The sequence below is a fragment of the Rhinopithecus bieti genome, unplaced genomic scaffold, assembly GCF_001698545.2.
Source record: "Rhinopithecus bieti isolate Rb0 unplaced genomic scaffold, ASM169854v2 scaffold_1710, whole genome shotgun sequence".
Lineage (NCBI taxonomy): Eukaryota > Metazoa > Chordata > Mammalia > Primates > Cercopithecidae > Rhinopithecus > Rhinopithecus bieti.
The window spans coordinates 282,205-306,328 of NW_016803559.1; the positions used below are offsets into that span (position 1 = coordinate 282,205).

Below are 24,124 nucleotides of genomic sequence, written 5' to 3' on the forward strand. Positions count from 1 at the left end.
AAAAAAAAAGAATCCCTATACAACACTCAGAATGGCAACAAGCTCTATTAAATGTTCCAAGCAAGGGTGTCAGCTCTATTCATTTCATTTCATTTCATTATTTCATTTCATTTTTGGAGGAGCCTTGCTCTGTCACCCAGGCTGGAGTGCAGTATTGCAATCTTGGCTCACTGCAACCTCCGCCTCCTGAGTTCAAGTGATTCTCCTGGCTCAGCCTCCCGAATAGCTGGGATTACAGAGGCACGCACCACCACGCCCAGCTAATTTTTGTACTTTTTAAAAGTAGAGACACAGTTTCACCATGTTGGTCAGGCTGGTCTCAAACTCCTGACCTTGTGATCCACCCGCCTCAGCCTCCCAACATGTTAGGATCACAGGCATGAGCCACTGTGCTGGGTCGTATCAGTTTTATTATCACATTCTTGTTCCACTAATACCAATCTAGCTGATTGGCTATCAATTAATAGATCTGTTTATAGATTAATGGCTTCAATCTGCAAGCCACTGTAATTTTCTAAAGAAATCATTTGTACCTTTCATGATAAACTGAAACAGAATAAATTACACTGATCTGATTCAAAGCAATCTACAAAGTAGGACTGGCCCTTTGTGTTAGACATATTCTTTTTACAGTGTTGTAAGCAACATTATGTAAGGTTTAAAAATTTAAAACTGCTTTTGTTAACCATTATATCAAAAGTTTGCAGGAGCAAATTGGTCTACTTTTAAATTGGATTCCATGGTACGTTAGCAAAAATGAGGAGGCCTGAGGCTTTGCACAGCTAATGCACCTCAGAAACTCCTGCTAGAAGAATACAAGAAGAGGACAGCACAGAGGTGAGGAATACAGGTCTCAGAATCAGGTGGCCCAGTCCCCATCTCTGCTCAGATGCCTGGCTGCTGTGCTCCTCCATAGGCACCAATCTCTAGGATTGTCTTGCCTAGGGCGAGAAATAGACTACCACGATATAAAGCAATCAGTTCTGTGTCTGACTCTAATAAATGTTTGAATGCTAGCACTTGTCATTTCTAAACAGATTATTGCTTTTTTTTTAATCATTATGTGACAGGGAAAGCTGGTGTCTGCCCAGTTTGGACCCGTGTCATAAATGTCATCTACTGGCTTTACATGAGCTGGCTCATGTTGTCTGTCTGGAGGAGAAATTTGTTATGGCTACCAAGAAAAATTATAAAGTTTTCAAAGATTTATATGATCAGTGTAACAGAGTCGGAGGGATTCAAGTATATTTTATGAGCTATACTTCTCCTCGAAAATTAACATATTAGTCTTGAAAAATAGATACTAGTCAATTTAACTTCCAGAAATAATCATTTGTGCCAGCTGATAATTCACAGTAAAAATAGCAAACTGTGGTACCAAACTAAGAATAATAATAATGGGGAAGATAAATCTTATGATATGCCAGAAATGGTTCTAAGTTGTTTCATGTGTTATCTTATTTAATTTTCAAAACAATTCTATGAGGTAGATACTAGTATTACTATCACATATGGATGATGGAAGTGAAGCAGAGAGGTTGGTAACTTACCATGGTCACACAGCTCGTATTTGGTAGAACAGTATTAGACCATAAGTCCAGAGCAAAAACCTTAAAGATGAAGGATCTAGATACATAGCTAGCTAAACTGCAGTGATAGAAAACTGAGGAAATGGAGAAAACAAAGATAAGCAAACTCATGTAAAAAATATGTCCTTGAAGAAAACTATAAAAAGAGAAAAGATATAAGCTAAAGATGGCTAGATGACCAAAGATTTTATATTATATATAATATATATAAATATATATAAATATATATAATATATATAAATAAATATGTGGACATATTTATTGGCCAAAGAAGCTAAAGGTACCCACTAGAGAATAAATAATTTACAAAGCAGGATACTTTGTGAGGCATGAAATGAGGGATCAAAGCAGAGGAATGATTATCTCCTCCTTGAGACAGGAGAAGAGTGAAAGAATTAATGGGAGGAGAGAGAGGTGATGCTTCATTAAAGGCAAAAGGGAAGAAGGGAAGGTGCATGAAACCAAGAACGCTCATGACGCACAGCTTCTACTTTCAGTGACCGGCAAAGTGGAGGGCATCAGAAGAGGAAGCAGGGGTGCCTAGGGACTCACGAGGACAATAAGCATTTGGAGTGGCAAAGGAAGTCAAAGGACAAATTGCTTGCCTAGCAGCACTGAGGATCCAGCTCATGCTGGAAATTATTTATCTGTAATAGCACTGATCCATAGAGTTGTACTATTTTTTGTTATATAGAGTAACTGCATGTGTCACAACAATTGTACTATTTAAGGTAGCACTTGACAGCACAGGTCCAAAAGTGGTGAGGTCAGGACACAGGACTAATCCAGGACTAGCCGACAGAGAAGGTAAATGTGCAAAGAGGAGAGTAGTTTGAGGGGGTTATAACACTCCTGACAAAGCAGGCAGACCATAGGGTTCAAGTTGGTTTGGGAAAGAAGTTAAGTCAGGAGGCAGCTGATGAGAATATCAAAGTGAAACCTAAGAAAAGGGATAGTAGAAAGAAGAATGGAACCAGGCATGAGGCGTGTGGCTGTGGTGGAAGGAAAGGTGGTTAGAGTCAGAAAGTGGAACTCTAGACAGTTGTAGGGGCAGCTCAGTTCTGCATGATGACAATGCATGGACAGAAATGCACCTGGGAGGGACTGCAGACAAAGGAGAAGAGGCGAGGGGAGAAAAGAGTCCAAAGGCAGGGGGTTAATGCATCTGTCACATTTCCCACCACTACCGCCTCCTACTTCACAGAGGTTACTAAAAGCAATACCAAGCTGTTTTCTTTCTTTCTTAGAAAAAAAGAGAGATGGAGTCTCACTATGTTCCCCAGGCTGGTCTCAAACTCCTGGGGTCAAGCCATCCTCCCACCTCAGCCTCCTGAGTCAGTGGAATTACAAGCATGTGCCATTATGCCCAGCTTCTGAGCTGTTTTCCTAAAATTACCTGTAGAAAGTATGATGCTCCACGCACACTTTCCATAGTCTTTTCGCTGCCCGGTGGTTTGGCAGTTTGAATCCAATAGTACTCTCAAACTGTTCCAGCTGGAATAAATCCATAAAACAAATCAGCATATTTCCTTAAGAACTGACTAGAAGTTACTGAAAAGCATGGATTCAGATGTTTCTGTTAGAAGCAATTATTCTTCTCAAAAAAGGTAAATATTGTATATCTAATATAATCACATAAAGATGAATTTATAGACTGCAATACTATTTTCCACAAAAAGCAAGTAGCAACTACTCACATAAACCAACTATCCTTCAATGTTCACTAAAACTCATTTTATTGCTTTCCTAATGATCACAACTTAACTGATTCAACAAGAAAAAAACCAGCCCATACCTTATCACGTTTTCTTTTCTGTAAAAAGCACGATGGTTGCTTTTTTAAAAAACAGACCAGACATATATATACTGCAATGATACCATTAAGAACCCTGACCTTTTACAATGGAAGAATAAACAGTTTATTTTCTTAAAATTTGAGAAAAGAATTTTTTAATTCATGGTCGTAAAGAGGCCAACTAAGAACAACTGATCAGAAATGTCTTTGCTTACCTCTGCTGGTCTGACTTTAATGTAGAAGTTGCTGCGTTTATAGGAAATTTTTAAGATTTTCGGCCAAGCAAAACGATTGATTCGCAGTCTGTCTTTGTAAATGAGAAGTCCATTAGCACACACGCCCAGCTTGATGTCCACACCTTCTGAGTCCTGCCAAGCATAACCCAATTAACCATGGTTAGAGCTGTGAAAGTTACACAAATCAAGAAGCTAATTAGCTCCCTCAAATCATGATCAGGAATGCCAGTTTACTAGGTTTGTATTTAAATTTTAGTGACAGTATGCACATTAATGAAAACTACGGTGCACACAAGTACATGTTAAATTTACACATCTTCAGTGATCAGGTGTGATTTGCCAGACTTATGGCAACGTGACTATAGGACACAGTGCCTTCAAAAGGCGTCATGCATGTGTTCTCAAGCTCCACTGTAGGAGCTAACAGAGAAGAAAGGAAGCAGAACTAGAGATCCTGAAGATATGGGAAACAAAATGAGCTTTCCCTGTAGGCTAGTCCAGCCTCAGGGACGGTCTGTTGGCCTACCCTAAGATGTGTTCAACCATTTTCCTTTAGGTGCATTTACCTCAGATGGATTACCCTAGCTAATAGCTCTTAAAATTATGCCAATATTTTGCAAAACACCAATCCCTCACAGATAATTTCTCTTCCAGGCTGACAGTGCTGAAATCTCTGAATTCTTTCAAGCAGTTTTTCATTAACTTAGAACGCTGACATCCAGTTCTCATTAGGCATTCCTTTGGCTGGCGTGTTTCAAAGGACTGCAGACTATTCTTGAAGTTATTAATAGTTTTCTTTCCCTAGAGCTTTAATTTGGAATCAATGACAATCTAGAATAATCACAGGCCTAAAGGAGATGTTTTACAAGCCAAACAAATTTATAGACAAAAGTGAAAACTTGTCTCCTCACATTTCACATCTTAGTGAAGATCTAAGATGCACGTATTCAAAATATACAAATTATTGTTTATCTCTAAGAGGAGAACTGGCTCTCATTCAACATATGTAAAATTGAAGACTACCGCTCAAAGATATTCACATTTTCAGAAATCACAAACAATACGAAACAAATTCTCACGAAAAATGCTGTAACAAACCCCATATTTAGTCTAACTCCCAATTTAATAAAAGGACAACATTTTGTCTGTCTTATTACTAAGAACATTTTGATACCATTTAAATCAGTGTTTCATAAATAAAAGTATAGTATTAGCTAACTGATGCCAGTTGCTTTCGCTGCTGTGACACTGGAATAATTCATATACACAAATAAATTTACATTAGACCAACTCGAGCCATTTTAAAAAATCCAATCGATTGCTTTACTCACCCTTATCTTGGCAGCCACAACTCTCTCTAGGAATAGACTAAAAAGCTGGGGTGAATCAGGCACAGGTGCCCAAGCAACTTGGCACCAGACCCCATGGTGTGTTTGCCAAAACCATCGCTGCCCATGGCCACGGGGAGCGAGGCAGAAGATTGTGAGACGGCATGTTCTCACCACAAGTGGGGAAGCAACCCACATTTGAAACATTGAATGAGCCATCTCTAGTCTGAAGCAACCTTGGGACAGGACAAGGAAACTATTTTATCTGACTTAAAAATAGACACAACTTAGATTCAAGTAAATCAGTTGATTTTTGTTGTTCTATGTAATTATTTTAGAATTACCAGTATTTGTGTGAATAGAAACGACAGATGAAGGGTAGGAAATGAAAGAGGAAAAGGCGGGCCTCGATCCTTCATATGTAAGTTATGCCACATGGTAGCAAAATCAGAAAAATAAACGAATGAAAAGAAGCACCCTCTCTGCATTGCTCACTGCCCCATATGGAGATGGCTGGCTTTCAAATGAGTTCAGTATAAAGAGAGTTCTCGCAAAGGATCAGGAGAGGAAGGAAAGGGAGGTCAGGGTGTTTAATACCCAGATTCCCTCCCTACGTGGTCACCTCAGGCTGACCGTGTCCCTCTGACAATGGCTCCCCGCAAAACAGTCTTCTCCACACGTCTGTCCTTGGGAGTTTTGGAAACCACTCTGCCCTCCCTCCTTCAGACAGACCTAGAGTGATTAGGATAGCTGCAGATATTAGCCCGGGGCTACCACCAGTGTCCTGCTTCTCATATGGTTTCTCTGCACCTTTGTTGAGATTCCTTTTATTTAACACTCTCCAACTCATCCTAACATGAATATGACATTACAAACTCTTCTAATTAATTAAAAAAAAATCTGATTTTGTCAATGAAAAATTTTAAAAGACATAAAACTTTAAACAACATGAAGTATGAAAAGTTCTTTTAAACTGCCACATATATTCTTTTCAATAAGCCACAAATATCTTGCTTATCAAATATTATCTAAGGAGTCTATCAGATGATAAACAGAATGAAGGTTACCTTGAATTTTTTTAGTGTTCTGCTCCTAACTACACAGCAAGAAAGAATATTATACTTAGAACAGAGTCCACAATTTCTTACTTTTCTAAGACACAACATTAAAAACAAGAATCCTGAAACCTTAATTGGTTTCTAACTAATGATCAACAAAGTAGAGCTGCAAGATTTACATGTGGCAAGAATGGCAGGGTCTGGAGGAGGAGAGGTTTGGTAGGTCATTTTGGTCCCAAACTTATTTTTTCCTTCCTCCCTATTTCTGTTTCTTGACTAACCTAGCCTGTCCCCATTATATAGAAAACGATCTGAAAAACACTGGAGTGTTAAGACAATCTGTTTCACCTCCTAACAGGATTTATCAGAAGGTATCAGGCAGATAGACCGTTTAACAATACACAGCCTTAAATAAGTCATTCTGTGAACTGTTTTATGTAGCTGTAAACTAAAAAACATTCAAACTTTAAATGAGATGGTATACTTCTAAGAAATGAGATGGTATGAAAGTACTTTTTTTTCAAGCATTATATTTTTGAGATTTTGATCTTTTGGGATTATGGTGTTCGTTCGGGATTATGATTGGCTTCCCATGTCCCCGCTGTCCCACTCTTTTACCACCTTTCAAATTAGACTGAAGGTGCTTTATCACCCAGAGCCTGGGCCCGCCTACATTATCTTTCACAAAGTACAAAACATACCTATAGGGAAAAGACCAACTCTAGGGCTCCTTCATCACACAGAAGCTTTTTGGAAAGTGGTCCTATCCATGCTGCTTTTGCTCCTTCATGGTTGCTAAGGTCTCCTCTCCTCTCTCAAGACAGAGGTGGGAGAGGGAACTGGGACAGACATAGCACTTGGCCTAACAGAAGCTGAGATGCAGAATAAACCAGGATAAGAGGTTAAAAAAAAAAAAAAAGGCTGACAAGGTGTGTCACAGTAAGTACCTATGAAAGGGCATTAATTAAAAAGACTGGGAAAAGAAGTGGTAGGGGGAGAATACATGGTCCCTCCCACAACCATATACCCTATAATTAGTCACCAAGGAAATATTCCAGAGACCCTCAACTGAAGGCAGATATCCTTTCCCCCAAAATAAGCTGTGCTATCCTGAAATTGGAGCCCTCTCAACACTTCAGTTAACAGACTGCTATGATGCTACTTCCCGTTACATTTACAGTACCTTGGCATGATGTAGGTCAACACCATACATGGAAAGCCTCTTTGCATTTTCTAAGAACTGGGAATCAGCTTGTGCTGGAGATAAGCCCCTGAGAATCAAAAGAAACAGTATTATCTTATTAATGGATGCAGAGCAAATGTAGTCAGAATGGGAGGAGCGTCTGCACTCAGAGGGTTTGGAGGAGAGGAAGTAACCCAGCCAAGTCTGCAGAAAAGTAGGAAATAGTAAGAAAACAACTCTCAACCTCTAGCATTTTTCTCTTAAGATCCTATAATCTAAACCTGCTAAACTGCCTGGAGGTACACCTCCACTCTTACTCCTTTTATCTTAAAAAGTTGCTTTTGATTATTTCCACTGAGGAAAAAAGCCCCAGCAATAGGGTACAACATAAGTACTGGAGAATAAAAAACAGTGATCTCATCTTTCTGTGATAAACACATTCGTACTCCCTCACTTTATTTCACTAGAGTTGATTATAATAAAGATTGAAATTACTTGTATTTGATTTTCTACCTACGATGGACACAAATCACATTCTGTCCATACTAAAATTATTTCCATTCCTATCTATATGCCCAACTAAATAAACTTTAAGCTCCTAAAGAACAAGACCATGTCCCATTAATTTTCACATTCCCCATGGCATGTCAGTACCTGATATTTCATATTAGAATTATCCAACAAATGTCTATTGAGTAGAATTTAAGTAAATTAACAAGAAAATATTTAGAGTCAAATACCATATTTATTGTTTTTTAAAGAAAAAAAAAATCAATGAATGTGGCCTGTTTAAAACCTAATTTTGAAAGTTCCTTTCAGATCACTTTAGTAAATATTTAATAAAACTATAACTTTGCAATATACAACAAATTATCATTTTGTAGTTAGCGTTATAAAATTTGTGTAAAAGTCCATTTTCTTTTCACACACATATAAATGTTCTCGAAGCGTAATATGGTATTAATGTAATGTAAGTAATCTTAGCTAAACCAATGGGTCATATTTCAGTGGAACTACCCGTACATTTCAGTTACTATTCCTATGTCCATCACCACCTACACTGGTAATTCAAATCCCAATGCCTCCTTATCTCCCTAGCTTTCTTACCACATATAGTAATAAGGACAATTATAAGGCAGAAGATATATAACGTCAATGTCAAATAAGTATGTGGGCATGTTTGTCTCCAATGTGTATATGTTAAGGGGACAGGGAGAAAAAGGTGTCATGGGGAAAATTACATTTTTCCAATACATGAAAACACAGTCTCACGAGCATAGTTTCTCATATGATAGTCATAAAAATAATGAAAGGATACCTCAAGGGCTCCACGTTGCCTTGATTAGTGCTAGGTGAAGATCCAAAAGGAAAAATTGGATAATCCTGTAAATCGTGCTCAAACGTCTAGTAAGTGCTACAAGAGAAGCTATTTAAATCTACCATGGCCATTCTCTCGCCAGTAAGCAAGGCAACAGACCTGTGGGTCTTGTGCAGCTCTGCCACCTTCTCTTCCAGCTCCTTAGTCTGAGTAGGGGCAAACTGGAATTCACTGAGGTCGATGCTGCCATGTTCTTCTGGGTCATAGTCACCAAGTTCAGCCTGCAGGGTGTAGGATCCCAGGAGAGCATGAGTCACAAAAGAGCAGGGCAGGCGGCCAGAGGCAATGTCCTGCCGGAGCTGAAGGCACAAGAAGTATCTGTGAGGAGCAGAGGGAGAAAGGGGTCAGAGGAGAACCATTAAGTGAGACTGGAACACTCACAGTCCTTAAAACCTAACACCCCTTTGAAAACAAATATACAATATAGGCACTCTTCATATCCACAGCAAAAATCATCTTCTCTAATAAAAAGCCTCAACGTGTTCCTTGGGCTTCTAAATTTGTGGCTTATATATAGAAACTGAATCCAGAAGGCTAATTTATATGTATATATATATACAATGGAATGAAAATTCTAAACTGCTGTTCTGGTAATAGTCAGTCTATGATTACTATGAAGAGTTTTGTGACTGAAGTAAAAATTTCAATCACTTAAACTGTCTCCTTGGATTTCAAATTGTAATAAAAATTACCCCTCAAAAGATGTAAAGATTAATGGATTTTAAAAAAAAGTCTTAATTATTTCTAAGGAAAGCTAAAGTCACCCACCCTTTATCATCTTGACCCTTTTGATACTAATTTCTTCTTTTCCAGAAACACCTTTAACAACAATTATTGGTAAATCTACTTTGAAGCCCTTACCTGTCCACTTATCCCATCTAAAGCAGTAGCTAGCTCAGTTTAGTAGAAAAGGCCTGGGCTTTGAAGCCAGGAAGACCTGACTCTATATGACCTTGAGCAAGTTAATTTACTTTAAGCCTAAGGGTAATTTCCCACCTGTAAGATGCTAAGAACTCTACCTCCCTTTAAAGATGAGCATGAACATTAGATAATATAAACAAAATATCTGGCAGAGACCTAAGAATCAGTAACTAGTAGCTATAATAATTAGTGGCTATAATAATGTTTCTCATTCAATGTTCCATGTGGCTCACTACAGTTATAAAAGAATTTCCATTTTCCATGAAATAAAATGCAGAAACACGTGATATATAATCTGTGGTTCCCCACCCACCCCCCGCCCCGCCCTTTTTAGCCCCACTACCAATTCCTCTTGGTAACATTTTAAAATGTGATTTCTACTCTCCAATTTCACCACTTGCTATGGTCACCACGGATCCTCCCAAATCAACAGCAGAGTCCTCATTCTTTAAGACCTTTTAGGGACTGGCATTCATACTGGCAGCTGTCCATCTTAGTCCTGTGGACACTTGCCCGGCCTGGGTTTTAGGGCCCAGTCCTCTTCCTGCTCTCTACTCTACACAGTCAAATGGGGAGTGCTGGCCTCTGGTCCAGGCCTTGTTGTTACTGGGTCAGAGAGTACAACCCAGCACATGGGGCCAGTTCTGTTTAGAACCCGGATTACCACTCAAATACATAATCAGGCAGGGCAGGGACTCTGTTTATCATCACCACAGTCCCACAGTTACTAAAGGGCTTGCCGCATGACAAGTGCTCAGTAATTGAGAGACTGAAAGTCTTCTCGCTATCACTACAGTATTTTGAGTATTTTATGCCTTGCAGAAGTTCACGTTTTAAGGAGGATCATTTGTTTCTTTGGCCCATAGAAAAACGTAAGCATAACTGTACATACTTCAGAAAACTGAATTTTCAACCATGGGTCCAGGTTATCCTCAAATTCTCTCATAAACAACAGTGATAGTTCTCCACATTTTACGGCAGTTTTAGAACCTAAATACAAATATTTCATCTTGTTGCTTCCCATTATTGTCTCTATTTTTCACATTAGTCCTTTCCTCTGTTTTCAGAGCCTAAGTTTAAACCCTAAAAACTTCAAACAAAAAATGGCATGAGCTTCCTGAATTACCCAACTGTACCTTCACACAGCACTATGAAGCACTCTTCAAACATTATTCAAGATAGTGTTCTTGCCCTTCTCAGAAGCCTACCCCACCTTCTAAATGTACACTCAAGTCATGGTGAAGATTTCAATCATGATATTTAAGCTGCCAGGCCACAAGTACAGGCAGGTGGCTGTCCTCAGGCTGCACCACTGAGACCTTTAGTTAGCTGAGTACACTATATTGTTCCTCCCACTAGACAGGGAGACTGTTCAGGTTCTGGAAAACCAAAGTACTTACTGATGCTACAAACTTGCAGTCACCAAAGGATTATCATTCCCCAAACAAATTACTGCAAGGAGGAGTGTATGTACAGACAGCGTTGGGTCACAAAGCCCCAATCACATGCACTGTTCAGAGGCATCCTGCAGTGAAGCTCTGAATCCTACACACCCCGCTTCGTCAGGTTTTATGCTCTAAGTAGCTCACTGTGCAGTTGCAAAGTTACTATTTTTTACTAGGTGAAGCTAATTCATTCAGAGCTTAATTAGCACATTCCTATTCAGCAACAAGTAGTTTAAAAAAAAAAAAAAAGGCCAGCCTGCTATGTATCCAATATTGGAAAGAAATCTCCATCCTTCCTGTTTCACATGGATATTATGCTCTCTTAAGCACCTCCACAACTTGATGTCTGACAACAAAACTGGCCTAGCAGAAAGCATCAAAGATACAGGAACTAAAGATAAGCAGACTCTTTTGCTAAGCCCCTCTAGTTTTCTAAAAGTCATGCACTACACACAGTGTCAAATAAGTATGTGGGCATGTTTGTCTCTAATGTGTATATGTTAAGGGGACATTTGGCCATGTAAATAACCTTTTTAAAATATGGTATATAAAAATTATCTTTAAAAAAAAATCAATCCTTTATACTTCCTCTTACTAAAGCTAAGAAATGCTATCCCTGGTACTCAGTGTAATCAGGCTAAGCTTAAGGTACTTGCTGATTGATTCACAATGTTTCTGGTACCCAGTCTAATCAGGCTAAGATTTCAAGGTACTTGTTAATTCACAATGTTTCTTGGTTGCCATGCAAGTACTCAGAATCAATAAATATTCTCTTGCTCCTAAACAGAATCCTTTCTTTGCAATTTAAGTGTATGTTCTTATAGCTCACACAATCTCCAAGGAGATGGAAATGAACTAGCTATTGACTCTACGTAAGAAATCCCACCTTGTTTGGTTCTGGAGGGAGAAGAGAGAAAGAAATTACCAGTTCAATTGGCCTTTTAAAATAATTTCATTTTTCTAACCTCGTATCATCTTTGTAATATGAGACTAATATATAGGCACACATGAGGTACAATAAAAATGACCTTGGTATTAAAATCTCAAATATTAAATATTAGTGACTTTTAAAAGTATAGAAAACAAAGTTGTCAGCAGTATCATTTTAAAATTTTCATTACTAGAATATAAATGAAGAAATTAAAGAAAGTGAATAAAATTTTGAAACTGTCAACATTTCAAACTATTTGGATGTACCCAATTTCAAGGAAACTTCTAAAACTTAAGAAAAACTGTTTTGGTTTTCAATCCTGAAATTACCACTATGCTCCCAGGGCACAGAAATAAATGAGAGCTGTAAGGAAAGACTCATTTTAAAATGCAAATATAAAGTACCTGGTGATATCTTCAGTCAATTGAGAAGGATCAGGAGGATAAAACTTCACATTAAAAGTGAATAGCCAGGGAAGGTCTGTAATTATTAAATATCACAGTTATGCACCCAATTAACAGAAGAATGACTATTGTGATAAAATTTAAAGGTCAAGGATCAAACAGTACAGACTAATCCAACTATAAATCAGCGTGCAGAATTTTATTTTTTATTTAAATTAAAATTGCTTATAAAATAAAAATGAAATAAAAAATAAGATAGAAATCAATTACATGAATAAGCCACCATTAAAGTGTAATAGGTTCTCTTTCTTATAAACATTCACTGGTACCTCAACATGTGTTTTATATGGTGATCTATTACACAAAAATTTTAATATAACCTCCATGTAATAGTTATGAGGTAAGATTTTATTTAACCACAGGATCTCCTGTTGCCAAATATTCTTTACCCTTTTAAAAAAAAAAAAATCAGGATTTCTACATTGTTGTGGGGAAGGAGAGTAATGATCAAGAGATAATAGCTATTCAAAAAATTATTAATGGGCTATTTGAAGAAGCTGTTAAAAGAGATCCCAAGAAAGGAAAGCATGGTACAATTTCATGATACTTTAGGACAACACAATTATTTCCCAGGTTTTATAGAGTAGGTGTAAGTATATTCATATATAACAAACACTTTGCTGTACCGTTCCATAAAGAATGAATAAATCAAGCAACTATATCATAAGTGGCTTGTTAAAAGTTAAAACACTGCTATCTATACATTAAAATTTAACTGCTATTTTGATAGATCACATGTAGTATAGCTTTAAAAAAGTAAAACTATGGGGGAAAGGGCAGGTAATATTTTCCTAAAGGGATCCAAACAATTCCACTAGCCTGAACTTAGAGTTTGACTTCAAGTTCACAATATTTTTAAATTTAAAAAAATTGTGCGTGTGTGTATATATATATAAATTATTCCTTTTTTTTTTTTTTTTTTTAAAGACAGGGTCTCACTCTGTTGCCCAGGTTGCAGTGCCATGGCATGATCACAGCTCACTGCAACCTCGACCTCCCAGGCCCAAGTGATCCTCCCATCTTAGCCTCCCAAGTAGCTGGGACCACAGGCATGCACTATGATGTCCGGCTAACTTATATTTTACTCTTTCAGAGATGGGGTCTCCCTAAGTTGCCAGGCTTGTCTTGAATCCCTGGGCTTAAGCAATCTTCCCACCTCAGCCTCCCAAAGTGTTGGGATTACAGGCATGAACCACCACGCCCAGCCAAGTTATTCCATTCTGTATGTATTTAAAGACCTCATGAGATGTTTAATTTATGAACCTGAAGAAAAATTCCTTGAATCCCATTCTCTTGTTCAGTGTGGCATTTTGTCCTTTGTCTTATCATCAGCACACTACATTTTCACTCACTCAAATATTTATTAAATGGCTACTGTTATATACACAGGCATTTTTGCTGGATTTTGGCTCAATGCACTACTATTCAACCAATGAAGTCAGTCCTGCTGAACTTAAGAAGCAGATTTCAGTTCTGCTTTACACATTTAAAACATAATACTGGGATATAAGATTTTCCCGAATATCAAGATATATGAGGTTTCTTGGCCTATAGCGCCATGCTGACTGTCAAATATCCACGCATCGTGTTTGTGTAAGCATTACTTCAAGGTGACTGTTAATTTCTAATTAAGTAAAGTTATCACAGGATTATCATTTCTTAATGGCTCCTTGTTTGTTTTCTAGGTAACAACACTAGCACATGCTTGCCTTGACAGGACTTGGAGACATTTCCACTAGACCACATATTTTCGAATACACTTCCAAATCTAAAAGCTGTTGAAATGTACCAAGAATGCTAAGCTTTTTTTAAACTGACAAATAAAAATGGTATATATTTATGGTATACAATATGATGTTTGAAAATACGTATACATTGTGGAATGGCTAAATTAAGCTAATTAACATATGCATTACTCTTCACATACTATTTTTGTGGTGAGAGCACTTAAAATCGACTCCCTTAGCAGTTTTCAAGTTAAACTTTTAATTTAATTACATATTATTTTCATAATTTTTACTTAGGTGTTTATAAAGTCCTTCTAGCTACAGAAATGTTTACATACTAGTCATATGCAAGCCTTAGACATATAGTCTTATTTATGTTTGAGGAAATAAAGGGTTTAAGGCAAATTTTAAATGAGAATCATTAAGTGGTTGGTTGTCACAGGTAACTCAAAAAAGATGAATATTTATCTTCACTAACTGCCTATGAGCTGAAAAATAAAATTTAAAGAAGAGACCAACAATAGAATAGGCAGCTTTTTTGTCCATTTTAATATAGGAAGTAAGAGGTAGATACAACTGCTAAAGCTTTATTTCCTCAGCCTCTTTCATGATGGGTACAGTTGAGGTTACCATTTAAACAACTGGGTCCAATAGTTTTTAAAAGTCTAATCTCACTGTTATTCATATTGCCAAACCACAAGGGTAAAAGTTCTGAAATAACTTTTTGAAACTTCACAGATAATCAAAACATAAGAACGCGATTCATAATCGGCAAGAAGTTTCGCTTCCAACAGTTAGGAAATCTCCATGACTCTGAAGTGAGTGGCACACACACACACAAATAATAATAATCAAACAATAACCCAAACAAAACCATAGGAAACAACACAATGGAACATCAATCATGTTTCAGAGGTTACCCTGTTCTCTCTCTGTTTGGGTCACTTGGCAGGTCTGGTTTCAGAGAAAGTATAAGAACTAAGCATCCGTAACCTTTTTGAATGCATGCACTTTGCAAAGTAACAACAGCAGAAGGGACAAAGGAAAAAGTCTCAAAACTCTGGTACTGTTTCTCCCATAAGGCAAGCATAATGTATCTGGTGTCTACTTATTCCTCTTCTTTTCCTCCATTTTCCATCATGAATCAAGCATAAATGGATGAAACACCAGGAAAATAAATGCAAGAGAGAGAATGCGGGAAAGCCAGGAATAACAGTCAAAGGATAGAGTGACCAACCATGCCAGCTTGCCTGGGACTGATTCCAGCTTTAGCACTTAAAGTCTCATATCCTCAGAAGCCCCTCAGTCCTGGGCAAATCAGGAGGTTGGTCACTCTAATCAAACACACTTTTAAAAAGGAAAAGAAAGATGAGTCTACAGGAAGAGGAAATGGGGAAAATAAAGTATATGCTCAGAATAAAAAAAGAGAGTAGGGAAGCAAAGAAATGATGGGAAGACTACCAAAAAGATAAATCATTCAAGAGAGAAAGAAAGAAAGAAAGAAAACCAATGTGAAGAACCTAAAATGGGAGCTAGATGGTAGATGAAAAGGGCAAGAAGGGAAAGTACAGATTGGTTTCAGTATTTTGACCTTAGGAATTATAAATAAGTAGGGAAATGAAATCAACAGTACAAAGGGCATCTTGCAGACTGGCACTTGGAGAAGAGGTTTCTCCTGTGACAACTCTGGGCCCCACAGTTGAGGAAGGCTGTTAGGAACTTACCAGCCTTCAGATTTTATTCTCCAGACCGAAAATTCCAACTGCCTGTAGCTGCCTACCTTCTCTGCTTCAGTCATTCACAGACCCTGAAGTAAATTAAGTATCCAGAATCCCCCTAACAGAGATTTCTCTCTGTTGATCATGTTTCTTGGCACAGATACCAAAAAACCAGCCACAGGCAACACAACCTGCAAAAGCAGAACGTATAGAGAGAACTGAAGCTGGTTAGAGTGGGACCCTTGAAGTCATTTTGGGATTGTACAACAAGAACAAATGGGGAAAGGGGAAGAAAGGAACAGTGAGGCCTAACTAGAACCCCAGGCTCAAAGAGCATGCAAAGTGGCCTTGGATTATAGAACTCAATGAGCAGAGATGGCAGTGACCTCAGAGAACTGAAAAGATTGTTCCTCAGCCGGGTACAGTGGCTCAAGCCTGTAATCCCAGCACTTTGGGAGGCTGAGATGGGCGGATCACGAGGTCAGGAGATCGAGACCATCCTGGCTAACACGGTGAAACCCCGTCTCTACTAAAAAAAATACAAAAAACTAGCCCGGCATGGTGGCAGGCGCCTGTAGTCCCAGCTACTCAGGAGGCTGAGGCAGGAGAATGGCCTGAACCCGGGAGGAGGAGCTTGCAGTGAGCTGAGATCCGGCCACTGCACTCCAGCCTGGGCAACAGAGTGAGACTCCGTCTCGGAAAAAAAAAAGAAAAAAAAAAGATTGTTCCCCTTGCTTCTCCCCAGAGTCCTCACTCCAGTACATCCAGGAACAGTGTCTCTATATGTCTCTGTGGCCAAAGATGTGCATATTGAACCAATTATACACTTTCAAAATGAAGCAAAGCATAAGTATCAGGTCTCACTGGAGTAAAATTTACAGAAAAGTAGCTTCTTTCTCTTTCCCCCCAAAAAAAAAGGTCAGATGTTACTTGGTAGGATATTCTGAGTGAATATTTAGGAATGTGAGTCTAGAACTTTCTCAAAATTTGGAGCCCCCAAGCCATGCACAATACAGTCACAATTCCACAAAAATATTATTAGTATTATTAACTTCTAAGATGGCATAAACGCAAAATAGAACTGATCATTCTATTATTGATCATTTATATCACAAATAGACATCAAGATACCTTAACTTCAAAGAATGATTATTTAAATACTTACTTCTCAGTTGTCTCTTTATTTCTTTAGCAGGATCTAGCCAGTTCTGTGTGAGGGAAAAAAATTAATTCATAAGAAATATTCTAGAGTCTAAAATAGAACAGTTTACAGTTCACATAATTATTTACGTGTAAACACATTTTAATAAAGTCCTATTCAAAGCAACTGTCACCTATTAGCATTCCACTGGGCTAAGTACTGCTTTGTTCTTGGGTACATACGTGTGTAAATGTGTTAAGTGTGTATTATAAGTAAAATATTCAAATGCTTTTAAGGTGGGTCTCATGGGCCTCATTCTTTTGCATCTAAAATTATCCAAATGATGAGACATATCTTCACACAGTCTTTATTCTGTAGAACTGCCAACAAATAGCCCCTGCAGATACTGAAATGAGAGCTCTTCAAGGACAATAATGGGTTCTTAATCATGAAGGATAAAGTGTGAAATTGGAAACTGATGGCTAAAAATATATACATACCAATCAAACAATTATCTCAACTCCTAAAACCAACTCCTCCTCCTCCTTAATCCTCCTTTTCCCTCCAACTCTATAATTATAAAGAGAGGTAAGGTCAGACTGTAGATAATATTTCCCTTCCTGGTCTTAATATAACATCCTTCTTTCTTCTTAATCTCATTCTAAGTTGGAAGTAACAATCATGAGGAACTCCCTTTCACTTTCCCCTCATTTCTGCTCCTTAAGAAAGCTTTACTCAGACTGCTCTGCTGGCAGCTCTGGTCAGGGCAATCAGGCAAGAGAAAGAAATAAAGAGCATTCAAATAGGTAGAAAGGAAGTCAAATTGTCTCTGTTTGTAGATGACATGACTGTATATTTAGAAAACCCCATTGTCTCAGCCCAATATATCCTTAAGCTGATAGGCAACTTCAGCAAAGTCTCAGGATACAAAATCAATGTGCAAAATCACAAGCATTCCTATACACCAATAATAACAGAGCCAATGATGAGTGAACTCCCATTCACAATTGCTACTAAGAGAATAAAATACCTAGGAATACAACTTACAAGGAATGTGAAGGACCTCTTCGAGGAGAACTACAAAGCACTGCACAAGGAAATAAGAGGACACAAACAAATGGAAAACATGCCATGCTCATGGATAGGAAGAATCAATATCGTGAAAATGACCATAATGCCCAAAATAATTTATAGATTCAATGCTATCCCCATCAAGCTGCCACTGACTTTCTTCACAGAATTAGAAAAAACTACTTTAAATTTCATATGGAACCAAAAAAGAGCCTGTATAGCCAAGACAATCCTTAACAAAATAACAAACAATGCTGTGATGCTGGAGGCATCACACTACCTGACTTCAAACTACACTACAAGGCTACAGTAACCAAAACAGCATGGTACTGGTACCAAAACAGATGTATAGATCAATGGAATAGAACAGATACCTCAGAAATAACATCACACATCTACAACCATATGATCTTTGACAAACCTGACAGAAACAAGCAATAAGGAAGGGATTCCCTATTTAATAAACGATGTTGGGAACATTGGCTAGCCATATGCAGAAAACTGAAACTGGACTCCTTCCTTACACCTTATACAAAATTAACTTAAGATGGATTAAAGACTTAAATGTAAGACTAAAATAATAAAAACCCTAGAAGAAAACCTAGGCAATACCATTCAGGACATAGGCATGGGCAAATACATCATTTCTAAAACACCACAAAGCAATGGCAACAAAAACCAAAAATTGACAAATGGATTGATTAGAAACTAAAGAGCTTCTGCAGACAGCAAAACGACTATTATTTGCAGAGTGAACATGGCTACCTACCAGAACGGGAAAAAAATTCTTGCACTCGTATCCATTCTGACTACAGGGCTATCATATCCAGAATTCTACAAGGAACTTAAAAAATCTACAAGAAAAAAATATACCCCATCAAAAGTGGGTGATAGGATATGAACAGATCACTTCTCAAAATGAAGACATTTATGCAGCCAACAAACATAATGAAAAAAAGCTTATCATCACTGGTCATTAGAGAAATGCCAAATCAAAACCACAACAAGACACGCATCTTCGACGCCAGTTTAGAACGACATCATTACAAAAGTCAGGAACATAACAGGATGCTGGAGAAGGGATGTGGAGAAATAGGAACATTTTACCACTGTTTGGTGGGAGTGTAAAATTGTTCAACCATTGGTGGAAGACATGCTGGTGAGTTCTGCAAGGATCTAAGAAACTAGAAGTATCCATTTGACCCAAGCAATCGCCATAACTGGGTGATAACACCCAAAGGATTATGTGTTGTTCTAATTAATAAGGGACATATGCACCTATGTTCATTGCAGCACTGGTTCACAATAGCAAGACTTGGATACCAACCCAAATGCCCCATCATGGATAGACGGATAAAGAAAATGCTGGCCATATAGTATCCATGAAATACGTATGCAGCCATAAAAGGTGGATCAGTTCATTTCTTTGCAGGGACATGGATGAAGCTGGAAAGCATCATTCTCGCAAACTAACACAGGAACATAAAACCAAACACCATATAGTTCTCACTTCATAAGTGGAGTTGAACGAATGAGAACGACATGGACACAGGAGGGGAACATCACACACCAGGGCCTGTCAGGGTGTGGGGGGCGCTAGGGGAGGGATTGCATTAAGACTAAATGACCTAATGGAGATGACAGGGCTGATGGGTGCACGCACACCACAGCACGTGTACACCGATGTACAAACCTGCACATTCTGCACATGTATGCCCAGAACTTAAAGTATATACAAGTACTTTTCTAAAAAAAGAAAACAAGTCAATATTTACATCCAATGGAAGTTAAATAAACTCTCCAATTAACCACAAAAAAGAAAGCTTTAAAAAAAATGCTAGGAAACTATTATAGCATCTTAAAGCACAAAAGACCAGATTTAAATCACTAGGTTTTAACCACCGAAGGACATTAAATTTTTGTTTTTTGAAGCTATAAGCAAAAGACCAATAAAAAAATTTAGATTTTATTTATATTTTATATTTACATTTTCTATCCTCAAGTTATCACTAACATAGGAGAACTGCAGTTTTTGTGGCACAATAAACTAATTCAAATGAATGAGTCTAGTAGTTTTATTCATTCTAAGCAGTGTCCAAAATAATATAACAGGACGGTCCTCAACCCCCAGCCCATGAACTGGTACCGATCGTGGCCTGTTAGGAACTGGGCTGCACGGCAGGATGTGAATAGCAGGTAAGTGAGCATTACCGCCTCAGCACCACCTCCTGTCGGATCACCACCGGCATTAGATTCTCAGAGGAGCACAAACCCAATTGTGAACTGCACAAGACAGGGATCTAGACTGCACGCTACTTATGAGAGTCTGACTAATGCCTGATGATCTGAGGTGGAGCAGTTTCATCCCAAAACCATTCTCTCGCCCCCACCCGGGTCTGTGGAAAAATTGTCTTCCACAAAACCGGTCCCTGTTGCCAAACAGGTTGCGGACCACTGTTATAAGATCTGTGCTTAAACAGAATTTTATTCAGATATATAAAGCCAACAATTAAAATGCTTATTAGTACATAGAAAATAACCTGCTATCTTAATAACATATTAAAATGGTATAACGGAACATTAACTGACACTATTAAAAAGTAAAACAGTAAGATGCTGTGAAAGCAGAGCTGCATAGCCCCTCGGGTTCCACTACTGTTCATGGCCCGCACTCGGGGTAGCAAGGATCCAAGGTGTGCATGGCTCTGTTCTAACACTGGTTATATTCAAACCTCTCAATAAAGAGCCACCAGAGCATGGTCTAGTTTCATATTACTGGTGTCCCAGCTGCAGGCACTACTGATGCGAGGGGCAGCAGGCCTAAGGGTGCCTCCAGTGCCATGTGAGGGAGCAGCTCTAATTCTCCCTTCACAAGACAGCCTGCCATTCAGTTTGCATGCACTGCAGCTGCTGTCCCACCCAACAGCTGGCTCACAAATGGCCAGCCTCGATGAGTGCACAAGAATGAAAAAACACATCATTCAGCCTCTAGCCCAGACTGGCTGGAGGCTGGGAGAGAGGTGAGAAAAGGGCAAATCGGTGGAATTTTCACCCAAGGAACAACCGTAGCAAGAAAAATGGAATTGGATAGTGTCAAATTGAAAAGAAAAAAAATCCCTAGAACATTAACACAGAGAAAGAAGACAGTAGAGGAGAAAGTGCTGGTCTTAAAGATAGACCCTTCCAAATCCCCAGTTTCATTAAGTTCCAACAGTGATACAGATCCCTGATACAGAAGAGCAACAAAGGACCCTTTTCTGTTCCAGAAGATGGTGGAAGCTTGTCACCCCAGGGACTAACCCTGTGTGCCAGCCACCGGGCATCTTCTATTCTCACCTAAAGCACCCAGCCCTTGTACAAATTACCTAACAGTTTCTACAGGGCATGGTGAGAGTCAGCTCTATAAACCCAGCAATATGAGTGAAAAGTCAGCCAGCCAAATTCAGACTTGGTGTCCTTCTCAGGCCACTTTCCACAGCACTGTCAGAGAGATTACTGAAGGCTGAAATGGCTTCCTTTCAACCCCATCCAAAGACTACGTGGGCGGAGTTTACCTGATGTGATCACACAGCAGCACGATTTCCTCACCTGGTTTTCCCTTTCCTAACCACATTCACTTTCACACTGTTAAGTTCCATTCCTGCCAAGCATTAGGCCGTATTCTCACTGCCCAGTACTACAACTTTGCAAGGGCTGGAACAGACCACATTATTGACATCTTCCAGGGTACTTACTACAGTTTTAGGCAACCAGTAAGCACTAAATTAACACCTGCTGACTGATACCTGCCCATTGCTTGCCTCCTTCCTTTCCACACTGTGATCATCTTAAATGATCACAAGTTATATTATTTTATCACATTTATTTTACTAGAATAAGTATCTCTAATGAGTACTTAGATGGTAAGTGGGGTACAGCATCATAAATTCCTAAGTTAAAAAAAATGACTTAAATGACTTAAAAGAAATACAAGTTAATGATTTGCATTATTGGTTATAAAGAAATAATAAACAAAACTTTTAAATAAATACAGTAAATAATAAAATTTAACTTCTTAGTTTGACACTTAAGGAGGAGGGCTGGGCGGACCAAGAAGCAGATGCAAAAAGATGGAAAATGCCATCAGAGAATGAGAAAAACGCATGAGGGTGTGTGTGCACAACATACAACAACTGCCTGCACCCCATGATATATTACAGTATTCATTGCCAGGTTTTAGACTTAAAGATTCGTCTGCTACAGTCACATATATAAACTTTGGAATCAGAAATACATGCAGTCAAATTCTGGTTTTCTATCAACCCTAACTTGGGCACATTCCTTGGCTTCTTTAAGCCTCAATTTCCTCAAACACAAAATGGGGATCACAATATCTACCTCACAGGGTAGTTCTTTTCAAACAATATTCATTCCTGAAGAATAAATATGCACACAAGTACTTTCCCCAGCAGTAGATCACTATTTGCAATAATAAAACTAAATTATCATCTTTTGGTATATATCTCTTCTTCACATAATTTTATATTTCCATAGGTGATGTGTTATATACATTAAATAATTTAATCTCTACATGAATATTTCACCCACAAAAAGTTAATAAATCAGACTTTGGGTTCACCAAATAGAGTCACTGTATTCACAGGTGAGATGAAATGAAATCCAAACCCCTTTTCCTTAGAGAAAATGTCTCATGTCAGTCCTTTCTATATAAAGCTGCCTTACTGCAGAAAAGACTCTTCTTGGAAATGAAGACATCAATAACATGATGCCTTCTCATGAAAATAGTTACAGATATGACTAGTCGAAGAGCTTCTATGTACATGTTGAAGTATTATACAGCTAAGCTTTTCTACATTTTGACCAGTGGTAAAAACCCACCTGGCAAATTTTTTAAGACAGCTTTGTCCATGGACAACCCCTTGGAACATCCTAAAACATTCTCCAGGGAAGGAACCCGGGAAAGTGACAGTTTCAGGCAATTCAAGATCAGGCAAGACACGGATTTTTTCGATGTTTCCCGAACATTAAGGTGTAAGCAACCATGCAAAACTCAAGAGCTGACCTATATCAGTTTTCAATAAAATTTATCTTGGTTTATTAAAAAAAAAAAAAAAAACCAAGGATTTTGCCAACTGCTTAAGGGCAGGAACAGTCACTCACTCAATTCAGTATCCTCCTTACTTTCCCCTCTCCACTCCCCACTCCAAACCCAAAACATGAACACAGTAAATATTTATCTCCTGAATGAACATCAGGTAAAATAAGAGACTAATAGTAAAAGTTACAAGGAATCCTAAAACGGGCTTCCATCAGAAGTAAACTAAAATTAAAATGTGGCCTTAGAATATCAAGTGTCGTTAAATCACCTTCAAACATGAAATCGGGAGTTAATGAACTCGTTTGGGGAAAAACGTTACATCTTTATTTTTACTAACTTGTAACTGAAACTTGGCATCACTGTCAATTAGGAAGATAGTAGAAAAAAACCTGGTTAATATCAGCAGAACCTCTTTGTCACCTGCAGAAATCAAAAACATTTCCACATCACATTGTAGTAGCTGCAGATCTTAAAAGACCATTTATGTTAGCCAACATTTTGAAATCACAGTAGCTATTAGATTTGATACTGATGATTAATATATAAATAAAAACACATAATGATATGGTTTGGCTCTGTGTCCCCACCCAAATCTCATCTTGTAGCTCCCATGATTCCCACTTGTTGTGGGAGGGGCCTGGTGGGAGATGAGTGAATCATGGGGGTGGATCTTCATGCTGTTCTCATGATAGTGAATGGGTCTCAAGAGATCTGATGGTTTTAAAAACAGGAGTTTCTGTGCACAAGCTCTCTCTCTGCCTGCCGCCATCCATGTAAGATGTGGCTTGCTCCTCCTTGCCTTCTGCCATGATTGTGAGGCCTCCCCAGCCATGTGGAATTGTAAGTCCAATAAATCTCTTTCTTTTGTAAATTGCCCAGTCTCGGGTATGTCTTTTTTTTTTTTTTTTTTTTGAGACGGAGTCTTGCTCTGCCGCCCAGGCTGGAATGCAGTGGCCGGCTCTCAGCTCACTGCAAGCTCCGCCTCCCGGGTTCACGCCATTCTCCTGCCTCAGCCTCCCGAGCAGCTGGGACGACAGGCGC

The 24,124-nt window shown here is 38.5% G+C and overlaps 1 protein-coding gene across 17 annotated transcripts in view; it reads right to left on the reverse strand.

Moving 5' to 3' along the window:
• The window catches only part of EPB41L2 (erythrocyte membrane protein band 4.1 like 2), a 235,218-nt gene that overhangs the window by 55,754 nt on the left and 155,340 nt on the right, over nucleotides 1–24,124 (reverse strand). For all 17 annotated transcript variants that reach the window (XR_001888459.1, XM_017888504.1, XM_017888458.1 and 14 more), the window contains exons 5-10: nucleotides 16,939–16,981; nucleotides 12,269–12,344; nucleotides 8,667–8,885; nucleotides 7,190–7,277; nucleotides 3,600–3,752; nucleotides 2,986–3,083 (exon numbers count right to left, since the gene is read on the reverse strand). Coding sequence is in view for 16 of the 17 variants with exons in the window: in XM_017888504.1 (XP_017743993.1) it covers nucleotides 2,986–3,083; nucleotides 3,600–3,752; nucleotides 7,190–7,277; nucleotides 8,667–8,885; nucleotides 12,269–12,344; nucleotides 16,939–16,981 (677 nt within the window). In the remaining variant the exon portion in view is untranslated. The remainder of the gene's footprint in view (nucleotides 1–2,985; nucleotides 3,084–3,599; nucleotides 3,753–7,189; nucleotides 7,278–8,666; nucleotides 8,886–12,268; nucleotides 12,345–16,938; nucleotides 16,982–24,124) is intronic.